Source organism: Prinia subflava, chromosome 11, assembly GCF_021018805.1.
Source record: "Prinia subflava isolate CZ2003 ecotype Zambia chromosome 11, Cam_Psub_1.2, whole genome shotgun sequence".
Classification (NCBI taxonomy): domain Eukaryota; kingdom Metazoa; phylum Chordata; class Aves; order Passeriformes; family Cisticolidae; genus Prinia; species Prinia subflava.
The window spans coordinates 19,569,116-19,586,998 of record NC_086257.1 but is presented as its reverse complement, the minus strand read 5'-3'; the positions used below and the strand labels follow the sequence as shown (position 1 = coordinate 19,586,998).

At 39.0% G+C, this 17,883-nt stretch overlaps 1 protein-coding gene across 5 annotated transcripts in view; it reads right to left on the bottom strand.

The window, feature by feature from the left end:
- The window catches only part of TBL1XR1 (TBL1X/Y related 1), a 109,723-nt gene that overhangs the window by 11,753 nt on the left and 80,087 nt on the right, over nucleotides 1–17,883 (bottom strand). For 4 of the 5 annotated variants that reach the window (XM_063408143.1, XM_063408146.1, XM_063408145.1 and 1 more), the window contains 8 exons: nucleotides 11,058–11,160; nucleotides 8,775–8,920; nucleotides 7,111–7,330; nucleotides 4,983–5,133; nucleotides 3,947–4,088; nucleotides 3,005–3,068; nucleotides 2,806–2,903; nucleotides 1,000–1,060 (listed from right to left, as the gene is read on the bottom strand). In XM_063408143.1, coding sequence (XP_063264213.1) covers nucleotides 1,000–1,060; nucleotides 2,806–2,903; nucleotides 3,005–3,068; nucleotides 3,947–4,088; nucleotides 4,983–5,133; nucleotides 7,111–7,330; nucleotides 8,775–8,920; nucleotides 11,058–11,115 — 940 coding nt within the window. In that variant the 5' untranslated portion in view covers nucleotides 11,116–11,160. The remainder of the gene's footprint in view (nucleotides 1–999; nucleotides 1,061–2,805; nucleotides 2,904–3,004; nucleotides 3,069–3,946; nucleotides 4,089–4,982; nucleotides 5,134–7,110; nucleotides 7,331–8,774; nucleotides 8,921–11,057; nucleotides 11,161–17,883) is intronic. The other variant, XM_063408148.1, reaches the window with a different exon arrangement.

Sequence of the window (17,883 nt, the reverse complement as noted above, 5' to 3'; positions counted from 1 at the left end):
TCTTACACGAAATGGAACTAAATTTAATGTAAGTCATGATAGTATGGAACGTATTTGAAATCTAAGTCATACAGAAGACAGTGCAGAAGGACATCAAGCTGTAGTTAAGGCATCTATAAACAAATCTCAGGAGTCAGCACAAGGAACAGATTCCCACAGCTTCACACATGACCATGCATGAGGCCATCTCCACCAGCAGCTCCTGCTCATGCTCAGGGATGGCAGCCAGGGAAAGGTAAGGATTTATTTCCTCTCTTAATTCCAGCTTTGTAAGGTGTGGTAACTTGAAGCTTAATCATGGGCAACATGTTCCATTTGATCAAGCCAGCTATTTATGACAGATAGCACAGAGAGAACTGCTTGGTGTAAATGCTGAGTTGATGTTTTTGACTGCTGTCATGCCACTGGAAATGTGGCACAAGCAGAATAAAGAATGGGAATGGGACACGTTTCTTAAAGACCCCTCAATGACATGTCTGTCATCCTCTCCATCCTGTTTTCCAGCTGATTGTGGCAGGATGGCTCAGGAAGCAGCCCACAAAGCAATTTGTCTGACCTCTGCACTCCCACCCCAGCTGGCCAGTGACCAGCTTTCAGCTGCTTTGTGGCCAAACAGTCTGGGGACAGCAGAACAATGGGATACGGGGCAGGATCACTGCAGCAGGCGGGTGACAAATGCAGTCCTGAGGTGATAAACACTAATCCCTTGTGGCCCACACACATGATTTGTCTACAGAAAGTCAGGAATACTTGGATTATTTATCTCTTATGACTTCTGTGGAACTGCAATAAAACTGTGAGTTATAAAATCAGAACAAACCCATCTTTGTTTGCATTCTCAAAATTCCAATATGGGACTCAGTAACCAAAAACTACCTGTAAGATTTTAAAATGATGCAAATAAGCACCATGAACATAAGATTTTTAAATTTATTTTTTAAAATTACACCTTTTTGTCTTTTCAAGATGACAAACCTGAATGATGAAATCAAGACTTACCAGAATGAAAAGGAAACTGTTGCTTGGCTTCGCCAGTGTGGGCATCCCAAATAATTGTGGTCTGTGTTAAACAGACAAATAAACAATAAACAAACTTGTACAAATTGCTAATTTCCCCACAACTATCACCACTCACAAGTATGAGAACACCTACCCTGCTCATCATCACCCAAACCTGCTCTTGATTATACATTTCTACAGTTTGATCCAGTACTAAAAGAAATAGTAGTAGATGTACAGAAAACAGTAGAAAATTTAAGATCGCATTAGAAAGGTGTTTAGCCACAACATTTTGGGTCTAGAGGGAAGAAGGAATTTGTGGGCTTTGAAACAGTTTTATCCCTTTAGTCCTATTTATATTCTTGTAATCCATTCCACACACCTATTTTAATTTCAAATACTTGTGTATTCAAATTGTAGTATCAGCTACTCACTTGTTCCTAAGGAGATGTTATTAACAATTAGTCACATACTGAAAAATTTAAGGGTGTGATTTCCTTCTATGTTGTTCTCTGCCAACACTTTCATAACCTTCTGGTTAAAGAAATCTTACATGACAAAATTAGTATCTTATCATCAGTATATTATATGCCAACATCCCTGCCCTACTCTCAATGATCAATGAAAATTTTGACACCAAATTCAATGGAAGCATGAACTGACCACACAAATTAATAATGGAAAAGGAGTCTAAGGCTGGGTCATTCTCTCTGCTGAAGTAGAGTATTTTTCAAAGCATAATCTCAGTTTGTCTAAAAACTGTTTGTCTAAGAAGTTTTATTGACTGAAATGAGGTTTCTATTTCTTCCTTAATTATCTTCCTGCAAACGAAAGCTGTACCTCCACAAAAATTTAAAAACTGGCATTAACCATCACAGATGCCAAAAGAGTAAACACATCCTTTCCATGCTTTGAGACATTAAATTTTCCTTCCTTTGTGCCAGCACAAGCATTTATAAAGCTGGCTAATAAAGCAAACCAAGTAAATGCATAAAAGGGAAAAAAACAAATAAAGGAGAAGGTTTACTACTTTACAGTGACACTGCCAGTTTTAAGTGGTTGTACTGAGGTTGCAGTTTGCCACTCTCACTAAGAGAAAACCTGTGCTGACTTCTGCACCTTGAATCAGTTACAGAGGAAAAAATCAACTCTCCTTACTCTTGCAATAGTCTATTTGATTCTCTGAATTCACTTTAAGTACATTTCCCATCACTCTGTGCCCTTCCTACTATTCATACATAAAACCTCTCACACTAACAGCAGCTCTGAACTGAAAGACCTTGTAAACCTGAATTTGTTTAGAGATGTGAAATAAAACACAGTCAAACAATGAGCTCCATGGCATTACACAGCTGGCATCTCTCCAGTAACATATATCAATTTTTCTTATGTTCCAGCTCTGATCTTTATAATCATTCTCAGGTTTGACTGATATTCAACTCAGCCTGAACCTGTCCCTCCAGTACAATTTTTTTTCCTGAGGCTTGGCATGAAGTGCTTCACTGAATTTAGATGGTTTGGTTTTACAAAGGTTTCATGTTTCTGGTTACAATACACTTACTTTCTAACTCAGACTAACCTAAATGGGAAGAGATCCACAGACACTGAAATCTAGGAAATGGAAATACCTCAATAAACTACTATAATACCCAAGAAAACATAGGTAAGCATAACAAGATCTTTGTAAGCACATATTAACATCCCATGCCTTTAGTTTCACTTACTTTGCATAGTTTTGCTATTTTGCTTACAGTTAGATTATAACGGTGAAGGAAAGAATTTTAATTTTACCAAAGATTATCTCACCTTGTCCACTCCTGCACTTAAAATGAAGTTTCCTTTCTTGTTCCATTTTAACGCAAATATAGGACCTTTATGTTGCCCTAAGGTGCTGGCAAGATTACCTGAAAATTTATATTGATATGAATACATTAAAAAATAAAAAACTATGCCGTGAGCCACAATATAGGAAAATATATTGTAAATTAAAAAGTATTTTGCTTACCATCTTTAGTCCATATCCTGGCAAAGCCATCGTAAGACCCAGTTGCTAGAAGTGTACCTTCACTCTGTCAGCAAAAAGGTTGTTTATTTATTTTTACTGCTTAACTCAAAGCTAAAGAGCACAAAGCAAATTTGAAGTAGAATAGATCTGCACAGCATTTATGATATTTATTTCATTGATTGCAACTTATTAGAAAGAGGTTCCTGAAGTATAACAGAAATTACAACACCAATCAAAATAGAAATATTTCAGGTGCTGCCACAGAGGACACCTCTGAGAGTTGTGAGTTTGATCCTCACATGGGGCACCATAAATATAGCTTTTTTATCTTCTTTTCTTCTGTCAGAGTTGGGATTAAATGCTTAAGAGGGGATGTTCATGTTCGAACTCAGATGTTTATTAATTCTTATCTATAGTACAGTCTCATGAGTTGTGAGTTCTAGCCAATAAAGTGAAAAATGGCTCTGTCTCTCTCTCTAGAAGGCCTTTTAAGAACAAACTGTCCAGTTAAGAAGTGACACCTAAATTATTTTTACTTTTAACCCAATAACCAACCACCCATGGTCCGCTGTGCAGCCTTTACAACCAATTACAAAAGACCACCCACACCCATGAAGAAGAAGGTGAAAACGAAGGACTTAGCTTATGCCATAAATCCTCCATCTTGCTTTACATATATTACTATAGTCTAAAACCTTAAACTCTTAAGTTTTCCACCATTTGATATCACACACTTCTATTCAAACTACACACCCACAATCCCAGTACTCAATTTTGGAAGCCTTTTCCACGGCCTCACATCAAATGCAGTGTTTGCCTGGGGGTCAGTGCCTGAAATTCTCAGTGCCCAGGGATCCACCACGCTGCTGTCACTTACAATTTGATGTGAGGAGTGCGCAGGGCTCTGCAGGGAGCACTGGGGGCAGTGGCAGCTGCACTTACGTTCCAGTCCAGCGAGGTGACGTCCTTGTTGCTGGGCACGTCCTGCCCGCCCTCGCGGATGCAGTGCCGCAGCACCAGCTGCGTGGAGCCGCTCGTGCTGTTCTCGCTCAGGTTCCAGATCCGCGCTGTGGAGTCACCAGACCTGCAGAGCCCCGTGGGGACACAAATCCTGATTTTACACCCGGGTAACGCCGCTCACCTCATGGATACATCAACGTGCATCGTTACAGTGACAGTCTGTAACCTTATGGAATGTGCAGTATGCCACATGCCAATAATATACAATACGCTAATAATATGTGATATTATAATATATGGTATGTAAAACTATAGATAGTATATTATACTTATATATATGGCAATATAAAACACTATATCTCGTTTTTAATATATTTTACATACACAGTATGCGATATATATAGAGATATATAGATATATATATTATTTTATAGAATATATAATATATATAATAGAATATATAATAGCATGTAGAATATAGAATACAGAATATAGAATACAGAATATAGAATACAGAATATAGAATACAGAATATAGAATACAGAATATGTGCTACACAATATATGATATGTAAGATATAATACATATTGATTATATATTACAATAATTATACATCATAATTACACATATTTATACAACAGTATGCTGTATTATAATATTATAATTATATGCTAATTATTTATTAATTATTAAGAATATTAATATTAACAATAGGTTGCATTTAAAGCACTATTCTCTACAGAACAAACACTATGGCACATTTGATTTTTGGGGCAGGTGTTCCCTGAACCTTCTGCCCTTTCTGAGCATCATCACCATCGTTATTATTCTCCATTTAACAGCCCTGAGGCACTTGGCATTTGGGGCAGGAGCTCCCTGAGCCTGCTGCCCTTCCCATCCACCACTACTACTACTATTATTATTGTTTATATATTTATATATTTATATATAATAATAATAGTAATAATATGCCCCAGCACGGACACTCCCCACACCCCCAGGTGGGCAGGGCACGTACCCTGAGGCCAAAAGGTCACTGACGGGATTCCAGGCACAGATGAACACTTCGGATTCGTGGCCACGCAGCACCACTGCCTTGTTGGGAGGGATTTCCACATCTCCATCTACTTCCATCATGTCCGTGTGATTATCTGCATCATGGGAAACAACAGTACAGGGAGGTGGATTTTAGTATTTTGGGACATTTGGGACATTTGGGACATGACTCCTGTATGCTTCAGATTCTTCTGCGATGAGTGCAAGGATTCACAATTTATGTGATTCAAAAATTTGACAGAGTTGTCATGCTCTTTTATTTTTTTCAGTTCCAATTAATGAAGCACTATAAACAGATGGGGAGTTTCAAAAATGTGAGAAAGCTCTTCGCCCCTGTAAACCTTCACATCCAAATGGGTTTAATTCTGGAGCTTCAGAATTAGGGCCAAAAGTTAATTTTTTGCTATGCTAAAAAAGAAATGCTGTTACAAGTACTCTGTTTTTCAGGCCCAATACTGCATAGTACAATATGTTACTAGTCTAGCTTGTGCTGTAAGAATACATTTATAACATTCATTTTCAAAAATCTCTCTTTTCACCAACTGCAGTCAAACAGGTTTTAAATCTACGTCTCTGACACTCCATTTACAAAATGACTTTAATGAATATAATCACATTTGGTGATAGAGCAAACATAACCAAGCTTCTCAAACTTCATCAGCAATTACTGTGGAATTATGGCAGTGTAACTTTCTGCATGGAAGTGAGGTTGAAATCATATTGTTCTGGAGAACATATTGGGGGTAATTCAACTGAGAAAAGAGTTTTTTTGGCATCTACCATCAATCATTTTATATTATTAAAAATTAATTCACAATGAGTGCAAATGCAGAATGTAAGAAATGCTGCACAGTTCACCTGTTCCATATTTATTCACTGCAGTTAAAGAAATCATTTCACAGCTATTGCTTAATTTAGCATTAAGGGTTTCTGTCACTGCTTGTGCATGTGAGAAAATAGAAAAGGCTATTAAAACATGACTATTTTTTTAGAAAAAGCACCATATAAAGCATTGCTTCAGTCAGAGGATCGATGCCAGTCTGAAATGCTGTACAGCCAGCAGGGGTTGCTGGTAGATCACATTTAGCAGGGCTGAGATCCGAGATCTACCCTTCCTCTATCCAGTTCACTCCTTTGAGATTTTCAAATGAAAGCATCCAAGTAGAGACTTCATTTGCTTCAGCCAGAGAATGTATTTCTAGCTTTATATCATATATACTAACAAAAATACCTAGTAAAATCAGGCTGTAAACTTGTACATGGCTGAATATTAATATTCTTTCAAAAATGTCATTTTTTCAGGTGTTTTTACAGAAAGAACTGTAACTCCCACACTTAAACATGCAATTCACACTTCCAGAAGAGTATTTTCAAAATCAGAGTTTAATGCCTGACCCAAACTTTTCCATACTAAGCCTCACTGTAAGGTATGTTCCTTTGATGTTCCAGTGATGACAAACAGAACTCATTTATTTCACCAATCACAACTAAAATGGAATTTGTGAATAAAGCAAACCTGTGAGCAGTTGCATTGAGCAATTTGGAAGAACAGATTGTGAAAACTGATACTGATAAAAGAGACAAGGGACATGGATTGTCCCAGCAACCCTGACCTCAGTATCACTAGGAGAGCCAGGCACAGCTCTTGGATCTGTGGGATTTACAGAACCTGTTGGAAGGAGTTTGCAGAGCTTCACAAGCACTACTGAGTTTTAACCAACCATGGACTGGCAGACTCCTCTCCTCATTCCTTGTACAGGAATGTCTCAATTTTTTTTTTTCCTTTCTATGCAAGGGCCCTGTGAAAAATCTTCAGGTGAAGGAAAAGAAGCAGTACTGGAAGTGAGGCAGGTCAAGGGAATATTGTGAATTAATGAATTCAGAACTTTTGACTCCTGCAAGCCCAGATATCAAAACTGGGGACAGCCAAAGGTGAGACACGATCTGTTCAAGTATCACCCGTGATGAAGGAATACTCTGCAAGGATTACTCCAAACTCTACATTTTTACCTCATTGTCTACACACTCACACTATGATTAACAACTAGGAAATGCTAACCCAGCTTAAAGCCATTTCTGTCTCAACTTACTTGCTATAGTGTGTGCTCCATTCTCCTCTCCATTTGCAGTATTTTCTCCATTTTTCGCTGATCCCTGTTGGTTGGTGGCAGCTGCAGCTGCAGCAGCTGCTGCCTGCTGCTGTGCAAGTTTGTCTCTGTAGGCCTGTTGTCTTGTCTGTACCACATCAGGCATCACTGCATCTATCAGTGAGAGAGACTCTATCGGCCTACCATCAAACAAGGTACCATCCTAAATTACAGCACAGGGAGAAAAAAAACAAAAAGATAACACCAAATACAAATTAACATTATGGGTAAAGCAAAACTAAAGAAAACATTTTGATTGAATATAGTAAAGCGGTTTACATATGGTGCTGGAAGTGATACCTCATCATTGTTGTGGTCAGGACTGGAATTTTAGTCTAAAGTTAAGTGGCCACCATAAATATGCAAAAAAAGCCACTGCAGGCCCCTGGGAGAGCCTGTGGAATCAAAAGTTACTTGTTTTGAGTCTGCTGAATTGTCTGCTAAAGCAAAAAATTCTGTAAGCTCTCTATGAATATGATTTCAAACATGAGTGGCTGCAGCAAAATCTAATGGTTTGTTTGAAGAGAGAGCTGCAAACATTGCAACTCGGGTCACTGACTTGTGAAGTTATAGTCTTATTAGACTAATACTTTCCATAAACATATTATCTAGGGAGTTGACTAGTTTTCTTCCTTTTTTTAAACAGTGCTGGCATACTTTCAAACAACAAGGAAGAATTTTATCCTGAAATGGACAAGACCCAGTTAAAAATACCCTTATACATATGCTAGAGTTTTGTAAGGATCTATTTTAGGGGCTAGAAGGATTCCTTGCAATAAATATAGGGTCGTCTTCTTCTATTCCTATCACTTGCTTTATTTTTCTGAGGCTTCCTAAGGGAAAGGATTTGCTTCACTAGGACTGTGAAAACCACATAAACAGCAGACATAAGGGAGACTGGAAAGTGAATTAATGGGGAAAAAAAAGTTTCCTTCTGTAATCTGACACACACAAAGGCTTCTCACCTTCCAGGCACAAATGAGAATGGAAATTGAGGGAGAGTGTCTGCACCAGCAGGCAGGAAGATACATAGCTTTCTGTACTGCTGGAATAACCATTTAAACATCAAATTTAACAGATCCTGCTCAAGATGAATTAGCCAGCAGAGGCAAAAGGCAAACTGGCATATAGTTTCAACCTTCCTGCCACAAATTCAAACCCTCCCTCTCCTTGGAAACCTTGCCTTTGGGCTCACATTACTTCACTGTGATGACACAAGAGCCCAAACAAGAGCTGCTCTCCCACCTCCCTAGTGCCAGCCTACAAAACCAAAAAATGAAGAAATTACTGGTCTCAGTTATTATCTTATTGCACTTGTCTGGATGCACTACAACATTAGAGTAGGGGAAAAACTCTACAGACAACGGACCTTTAAGCAATGAGCCAGAACACCATGCCTGGTGTTGTGTGGCTGCACTGGGCAGAACCCCCACCCAGTTATGTCACTCCACTCTGGTTCCACCACTGGAGTCATGGTGAACACCAGCAGTAAGGAATCTGAAGTAAAAGTAAATAAATAGGACACAAGAAAGTTAAGAAAAAAAATACTGACATTCAAACTTACTGCAAGCAAGGACACAATGCTCCTGCAGGCAAAGCCTCCTTACCTCATTAATACTGACTTCTGCCTCTACATACTGCAGACCTTTCTGGATGATGGAAATCAAAGCAGCTGGTGGCACCAGAGCACCATTTATATTAGACTGGCTGATATGGCTCTCTATACCAAAGGTAAATGCTGAATGGGAAAACCCTAAAGACAAGGCAAAGACATCAGAATTGATTTACAGACAGACAACGCTACTTGCTGTACCATGGTAGGACCTTCTGTTTAAAACCTGAGCAAATTATGCCAAGTATAAAGCTACAGCATGCTTCTGAACTACCAAAAACTTGTCAAAACACCTCAATTCCCTTACAGTTTAAGTGTACAAAAAGAGAAAAGCAACATTCATATATAAACACAATTATTAATTACAGTACCAATAGCAAAACATTTGTGCACGAGTCAGTATAAAACATACAATTCACTATAGCCTTTAAACATGTTTCTATATTCACAAACTACATATAAGCATTGTATTATATGTAGTATTTAATGACATAAATACATCCAAGACACAAGACTCACTAGGTATTTTGGATCTGTATGTGAACAGAATTCAGCTCATGGTCCAGTGCTGCCATAATTGTAGATGCTCTGGCACTTAGATCTACAATCAGCTACTGTGCACTGACTAAGAAGTGGCAAACATGTTATGGTGCAGCAATGGCAGCTGCTCGCTATTTATTTGATCGCCTTGAAAAAGTGAATTTAAGCTAGAGAAAAATAATTGTTTCCGCAAATTAACTTTATTGTCATGGTGGTTTTTTTTCTGAAACCACTTAATTTTTTTTCCTTTTTCCCTGTCAGGTAAGCAAGAAGCTGCCTAAAAACTTTCAAATGAAGATGAAGCAATTTTGTAAGTTCGGCTTCTACGACAAAAGCAATCTGCAACTGGAATAAGAACGTGTAGTAGTTTTCAGTAAATTCAGGCAGAAAAATGAGGTTTTGCTTTCTTTTGACAAGCAGAAACTATAGAAGTCTGCCATCCACAATTGCTTCTGGTGCTTTACTGCCTCAGTTTGGGAAGTCCATGATCAGTGGACATATGTTGCATCAGTCAAATGCATTTTCAACAAGCCTGAAGCCACCCATCAGCAATCACCAAACAAAAACTATGAATCAATAAACGTTGTAAGAGCAAGGTATAATATGTGTGTATTTTCTTATATTTCTATATGTATACCCATTAAAGCTGATCTCTTACACTGTAAGACTGGAGTTCATTTTTGCTTTAATATGCAGACTTCTTCTATGTATTGCTGAGATCATATTCCCTCCTGCCAGCTGACAATCATCACTTGTTCATTTACTGGGGCATGCCCTGACTTCCAGTCAAATCTTCCCATTCTAAATGTAGGCTGTGTTAAGCAATCAATATCACAGTTGTGAGTAAAAGATGATGTTGTCTCTTACAGAGTTTCACGAATAACCACCACCACAAAACTCCCTGCAGCCATATGGCTGCATCTAGAAACCCAAACATGCAACACAGACTCAAACTGCTGATCACACTGGGCTGGGGAAGCTTTAAAAATAAGGGAGCACTGCTGCATTCTTGTGCTGTGCACACACAGTCAGTGTGGAGGGATATGACAGGAAAAAGGTTTCTTTTCAAGTCTGACAATATTCAAGTGTCTTCTGCTCTTTCTCCTAAGAAGCAAGAGATTCTGGTTACCCAAGGGGAGAAGATCCTCCAAAAAAAAGTCCTGCAGGGATGGAGTCTTTTGGGAACCCCAAGAGTTATTCCTGTAAAAAATCTGTTCATCTCCATTTAGAGTCAAGTGATACAAGTCATGGTCACAGTTGTCACTTCTTCCTTGGAAACACAGCCACATCTGCCCTCCCACAGTCACGTTCAGGCAAGGAATTCGGCTACACAAGACCAGCTGGCAGGAGCACCATCACTCCAAGACAACAGGAAAAACCAGCATTTTGCTGATCATTCTATTTTCTTCTTCAAGCAGCCCTAAAGAAAATGGTGCAAAGTGCCATCATCACCCTGCAGAGAAGTGCTCTCCAGGAAAATGCATTTTAGCAATGGAGTGTGTCCTTGGCTGGTTGACTGCCATCTGAAGACTTCAAATGACTAAATCTGATTAAGTTACAGAAGGTAACTTGGCAGGAATTCATTCTCTTGTTGAGAAGAAATACCAAGAAACAGTTCAGACAGAAGGACATGCCTACTGGCAAAATAAATAAATGAGCCTGTGTTTGCTGAAGCCAGTTGCAGATGAAGATCAAATAAATTATGCATTGTTTAATAACCAGAATTGTAAAAACTCACCTGACTCTTGCAAGTATCTATATACCAGGAAGTTAACCTCATCACTGCTTATACTCATCTTTATTCCCAGTTAAACCATGAGGTCACAACAAAGGACACAACCCTGCAAAAAAAAAAAAAAAAGTAGGTCAATTAAATATTTTTAGTACCTAATAGGTATTTTCCCAACAAATGCTATATTTATAAAGTAAGTAGCTCCCTGGCAGCATAGACCATGGCTTTATTTTATAATGCAAATAAGTCTGCTGGAGTCATTAAAAAGTCATTTGTCTCACCACAAAATAAAGGTCAGTAAATTAAATATTGAAGGGCCGGATCCTCATACGATGCAAGCTGGTATGGACTGGGGAACTCTGCAGTTTAATACCACTACTATAAAGGCCTCATTTCACAGATTTTAAAAAATAATCAGGTAAGTTTCATCCAGGCTACATTACTGCTATGGAACACATTTTTTTGTAACATGGGTCTCTCTCTGCCTGGTTAACAAAGACCAAGAACTTGGTTTAACTTTGGTATCCAGGCAGGTTCTCATTTTTATAATTCTAATCTATTCCAATTTTCAGGTGCTCCTGCTCTAGTGAAAAGGTACAGAACAGTATGAGCTACAACACAGTGACTGTTCAAAGCAAGCCCAGCTAATCTCACTAAAGATTAGAAAACATCTCAGCCATACCTTTTGGCTTTATAAAAGGAATTCTTGACATTAGAAGTAAACTTTAACCAGTCCATTTTTTGTAACATTTCTATAGGCTTTTAGTCAATGCTTTGAAAATATTGATGGGAGACATATATATATTTACACACACATAATTTTTCCCTGATTTTAGTAATGACAAATATTTAGAAAGGCAAATAATGTATCAGACTATATATGCTTTTGATTATAAACTTCAAAAATATGAGGCAACAGTCTTTAAAACATGAAGAACTAGAACACAGTATTTTTTCTAACTCAAAGTCACATTTTTGAGAACATTCTCATGATGTCTGAATGTTTGAAAACTGTGACCTTTCCAAGTAAACAAGTGAAAACATCAGCTTCCAGGACATGTGATGAAATAATGTCCACCTCCTGTTCCTATTATGTGTCCAGCACTTTTCATCAGCAAACCTTCACAGGACTTTAGCCAGCTGACCACCTATTGTTTCCCCTATGGAACTGGAGTCTGAGAAAGCAAGTGACTTTCCTACTGTTATTTGACAAAGGTTGAGCTGGGATCTGATGTAAAAAAGTACTAGAGAATAGGTTTTCCTACATTGTTCAAAATAAAAAGTCAGGCCACTTGCCACTGCTGCTCCAGTGGGAAAGTGCAGAATACAAGTGCAGTAACAACTCCAGGGTTATGATTGGCATTATGAGGCTGCCATGTGTATTCTCCCTGGGCATCTTTTCCCAGCAAGAACTCCCAAGATAACAGGAGAAAATGACCACACTGTTTTTCTCATCACGTAACTTAGAGTTTTACCAGTCAACTCCAGCTAAATTGGGCAGTGAGAACAGCCCTCCAGAATGTGACTTTCCCAAAAGTCCCATCATATTGTAAAGACAAGAGCCAATTAAGCCCCTCAAGAAGAGGAGAGGCTAAAGGAGGAACTTGGTATGAAAAGGAGTTTATTGGCCTGAAACCACATATGGACATCTCTAAACCTGCCCCAGGCATGTGGCCACCCAGCTCACAGCCATGCTGTGGGGGAGATGGCTTTAGTTTCTTACGGAAAAAAAATAAAATTGCAGTTCTACTCTAATCCCTCTCATTTCTAAAGGAAAAAGCTGCCCCAAGACAATGACTTCCAGTAAGTGCAACACAACTGGTAAAGGAAGGTACATTGACACCAACCCTACCCCACCTCTCCACAGCCCCAGCCATACAAGACACCCTGCCAAACTCCAATATATACTTTGAGGACTCATTTACTAAGCAGAATGTAAAATGAATGGCATTTTTCGCCATTTCATGCATTAGCAACCAATTCCACCATGTGCAGGACCAAACACTGGTTTTACTCAGCTATGTTTTGTTGCCATACATGGAGCAAATTACCATTAAGACTGTTTTTTTACAGAAAAATGCTGTAGGAAGAGGAACAATATTTCCCTTCAGACAAGAAGGTAATTAACTTTAAAGAGACTCATAAAGAAGGTTTTTGTACATTACGTACACACACACAAATGGCAGTATCTGTTTCATGAGTCTGTCACGGATTTTCAAAATCTTGCTGCATCACCAAAAACAACAGATCAAACCCTAGAAATACGATGAAAGTGCTATTTGTCACACAGAGAGGTCCTGAATTATTTATATAAAGAGGGCTCCCCCTCAAAGCAGAACCATGGAGATGCCACATCAATTCACCTGTTATGTAGCTGGGTAGCTGAAGGGAAAAAATCCCCCAAGGTTTTGCTTGTCTGTCAGAAGTGTTGCTCACCCCACCCCAGTCAAAGCAGCCTCCTTTTCTCCAGGCTGGCTGGAGTGTTTTGCACAAGAAGCTTTGGTCCTGCCCGGCTATCAGGAGGTGGCACTGCAGCACAGGCTGTGGCACCCTGGCCACCAGAAAAACACAGAAACAGCTCCAATAAACATGAGGTTTGTCTGAGGAGGGGCTTGAAACTGGAAAGGGTGCCAAAGGTTCGGGTGTTTTACCAAGATGCTGCTTTGTGTGTGTTTTCAGGGCCCTTTTACATTTTCTGGGAGGTGTTTTCTGTGTTTTCCCCATCACAGGCCCTGTGGCTCAGGCAGAGCCTGGGGACAAGTGTCCCACAGCCAAGTGACACAAGAAATGTGAGCAGAACGAGCAACACCAAACCACCTTCCTTCCAACCCAAAGCAAAATGTCACGTTAAAGAGAAAATACAGTAGAAGAGGATACAATAATTATTTCCCTTGGACACACTCTGAATTAACATCAAACTTACGCTGCCAACCCTCAAATTGTTTATGACAATGGACCCATGTACCCCACACCCTAAAAGAAATACTTCATCAATGCTGGCCAATTCTCCCCAAATTCACTGTTTCCACAAGCAATCAACTACTTATTTTGGGCACTTTATTAGATATTAATATTGCTCTTCATTTTATATGCTGAAGTTAAATCGCCGAAGAGATACATAAAAATGAGACAAAAATAAGTAAAAGTTAATGTGTAATTCCTAGCAGTCTTAGATTTGTAGCCTAATTTTTATAGGGACCATTAAAAACATCTTAAAATATTTGCAGCTTTATGTCCCAAACCCATTCCAAAATGTGATGAGTTCCTTAAAGCCCTGTTTTTTTTTTTTTTCTTGCCCTTGGAAACACTCCAGGTCTTTCTCAAAACATTCTGTGGAATTACATGGCAAAGTATGATGCACCCACACTGCTGTTTTGGATCCAATTATGCTTTTAAAGGAAATCTCTCCCACTTGCCTCTGCTTCTGTTTTGCACCCTGGAGCAGGCACAGCGCATGTGAAGCGGGTTCCTCGCTGGTAAAACCAGGATTAAATAAAGAAATAAAATACCCCATGAGAGGTAAAAAAAGGATGGGCATGAGAGCTCACAAACGATGCCCAAATTGCTCGTGGGACCACAGGAGGATCGATATTCCCTGCTCAAAAGAAAGTCCATTTCAGCAAGCCTCTTCCCAGGTTTTGTTTCCCTTCCCAGAGGATGGGCCTGTGGTTTGTAACACCTTAGGATCAGACAACATCCAGATATCGCAGGTAATTCTTAATGCTGCTACAGAAAATCCCTAAAGTCCCAAAATTTATCAGGCATAACACCCATCAGCCATAAAAATCAACTGCCTATAGAGATGCTGGCCTTGAGATTTACACAGTAACAGGCCAGGAGCAGACAAGGCACATGCCTGTGCTTCAGACAAACTGGCCCACCCATTCCATTCCAGGAATCATGCACAAATTCATTTGGAAGCTACTGCTTCTTTCAAAGGAAACAAGGTTTCTTATCCCAGAGACAACACTAGCTCTGGCTTTGCTCCTGACCTGGCAGAAGTGTGTCTGTGTTTCTGTGCCCGTCCCAGGCAGGCAGGGCAGAATCTCTGTCCCTTGAGGAACATTCACACACTTCGCACCCGGGGCAAAATTTACAACTAAAATCCATTAAAAAGGAGATCGAATTCCACTCTTACCAACACCAGATCTGCAGGCTAATCAGTGCCCAGTGGTGCAAACGTGGTTGTGTTTCTGACAAATCATTATTCCACTCCACGTGTTTGTGCCAGCTTTGTACTCCTTGTCCAGGAACAGATGCCGACCAATACAGCTCCTGGCCTAATAGGTTTTTTGGTTGTTTAGGTTTTTTTTTTTCAGACAAACTTGAACTGGCAGAGGAAGTTTATACATCAGATTATTAATGGATATCTCTTCATCACCATTTGATAATGTCTACTGGAGTTACACTACAATTAGAGTTATTGTATCATCAAATAACAGCCTAAGAAAGTGATATTTCTGCAGTTGCAGGCGGGCTCTAACACATCCCAACAGGAAAACCTGACAGGCTGCTGTGAATAATAATTCCCCCAAAACATACCAATCATTAGTTTGATATCAAATATAATATGTTAAAGGAAGCAGCTAATGCTCTGGGTAGCTCTGAAGAATGCTTAATGTTCAGACATAAACAGGCTGCTACATTTATCCATGGAAAACAGAAGTCTGGCTACAGAAACAATAAATCTCCTACAACAGAAATATTGCCATTAGAGCTTTTATTTTTTCCTCTTTCGCAAGAAATCCAGACAAAAATTTTGCTAGCATATGTGCATATAGACATTTTATCAATTAATACTTAAGAGTCTTTCTTGTTTTTAATGGCCATGATGACTAAAATAAAAAGAGCAAAGGGTGCTGTTTCTATCCAGCCACTCAGACCTGGCAAACTCCTGGATGTGTGAGGTTTCAGCAGGATTTCATTCAGATACCAAAGCCACCACAGGTTACAGAACTGGAGATTTAAACCACAAAACACTGTTCTTTGTTAACTAAAGCTTTCTCCAAATGCTCTTCCCTGAGACATAGTGCGTTCATCCCCAATGGCTGATGAAATTGCCAAGTTTACATCCAAATAAGGGTTCTGCATAGCCCTTTAGAAATGCTTTACAAAGGCAAATTCATAAAATTAATTAGTGATTGCTTTATATCAAGCATGCAGTCTACAACTCGTGTTGTACATTCTTCTGTGTAAAAATTTATCAGACACCAATTTTGATCAAAATGAACATTTTGTTGCACTTGAAAAAGAAAAAAAAAAAAAGAGGTTGGTTTTTCTTCAAGTGTATCAGCTACTTGCTCTAAACACTTTTATCTGCTCTTTCAAATCTTCACTTGAGCGATAGGGGCCAATATTGTATTGGGCACAGCACAACTGAACCCTTAGCAAAGTTTTCCTACCATCTGATGATCTGCAGTTAGGAATTCTAGCATTCTGAATTAAAAGAAAAACATTTTTTTCAAGTTAAATGCCCAAGTGTTTTCTGTAATATCTCCACACAGTGTTCTCATTTTCTGCATTTTTACCTGTGCCTCTAAATTGCTATTAGCTAAATGCCCTTTTGTTTAAGATTTAATAAGATGTCAGATGTGCACTTGCATAAAAATTATCTGTAATTCTGTCTTATGAACCTTCTTACTGATTTCTCATATCATCAGGCTTTGCTAGTTTTTCTTCTAGTAATTTAAACCAAGAGATGCTTCTCATGTTCATTATTTAACTCTACTGCTTTGCTTTTAACCTCAGGAATACAGACTAATTTCTGAACTCCTAAAAAAAAAAAAAAAAACAAACCCAAAAACTAAAAAACTCTTTTCCTTTCCTCATCTGAATTGCCTTCCTTAGCTCAGGCGATAAATATTTGTATTCTGTACTTCAGCTTTAGTGACCTAATTTATGGCAGCAGTCTCTGCCTTTCCATGCCAATTTGAGAGTATGAAGAATACAAGATGACAAAGCCAGTCTGAAATCTTCTGAAGAAAAAGAATTACAACCCTGAAAGGGAAGCGAAGGAAAAAAATAAAAACCAAACAAAACCCACAACAAAACACAAAACCACCCAAAAACCTTGGCTAAAAGTAAGTTACTGTCTACTTATCTGAAGAATGCAGCCCAGTCCTGAGTACAGTGACAAAATATGCTGCAGATGAAGCCCATTTGTTGATTTTGCCTAGAGCAAAGTAGTATTTAATTACTGAACTAAAATCTCCTCCCCACAGTCACATGCTGTGTGGCCCAGGAGGCTGGGATTCCGGATGTTACAGCAGACACAATTGACAGCGTAGCCAGGACTGCAGTTCCACGGCTGTGGCTACAAAGCTGAAAACTTCTGTGCTTTCTAGAGTTGAAAATACATCTTCCTGGACAGCTACAGGGCATCTTGCAGTGATTCTTGGCAGCCACATTTTGTAAATCCCTAGGCTGACCAAAGATATAGGGATATTTCTGGTATTGACGCTTTATTCAACACTTTAGGTTCTTAAACCGTTTTTTCTTATCATAATTACAACACATCACCAGAAGAAATTATGTTTGGGGAAGATTTTTCTCCTTATTTCCTACATCAGAATAGTAAAGACATATCGTTTATTAGTACTTTAAAGACTTTTCAACTCTCTGGGTAACAATGAAAGCAGACACAGATGGACTCAGGGATCTCCAGAGCTCCCTTCCAACACCAATCATTCTGTGACACCTCTTTAAAGGCACAACTCTCCTGCATGACAATTACAACCTAGCTGGAATGGAGCTAGTCCTAATACATTCTTCTGCAGATGCAAATATGTTCCTTTATAACTTAAAAGCCAAACTCAGCTGCTCAGAACATGCA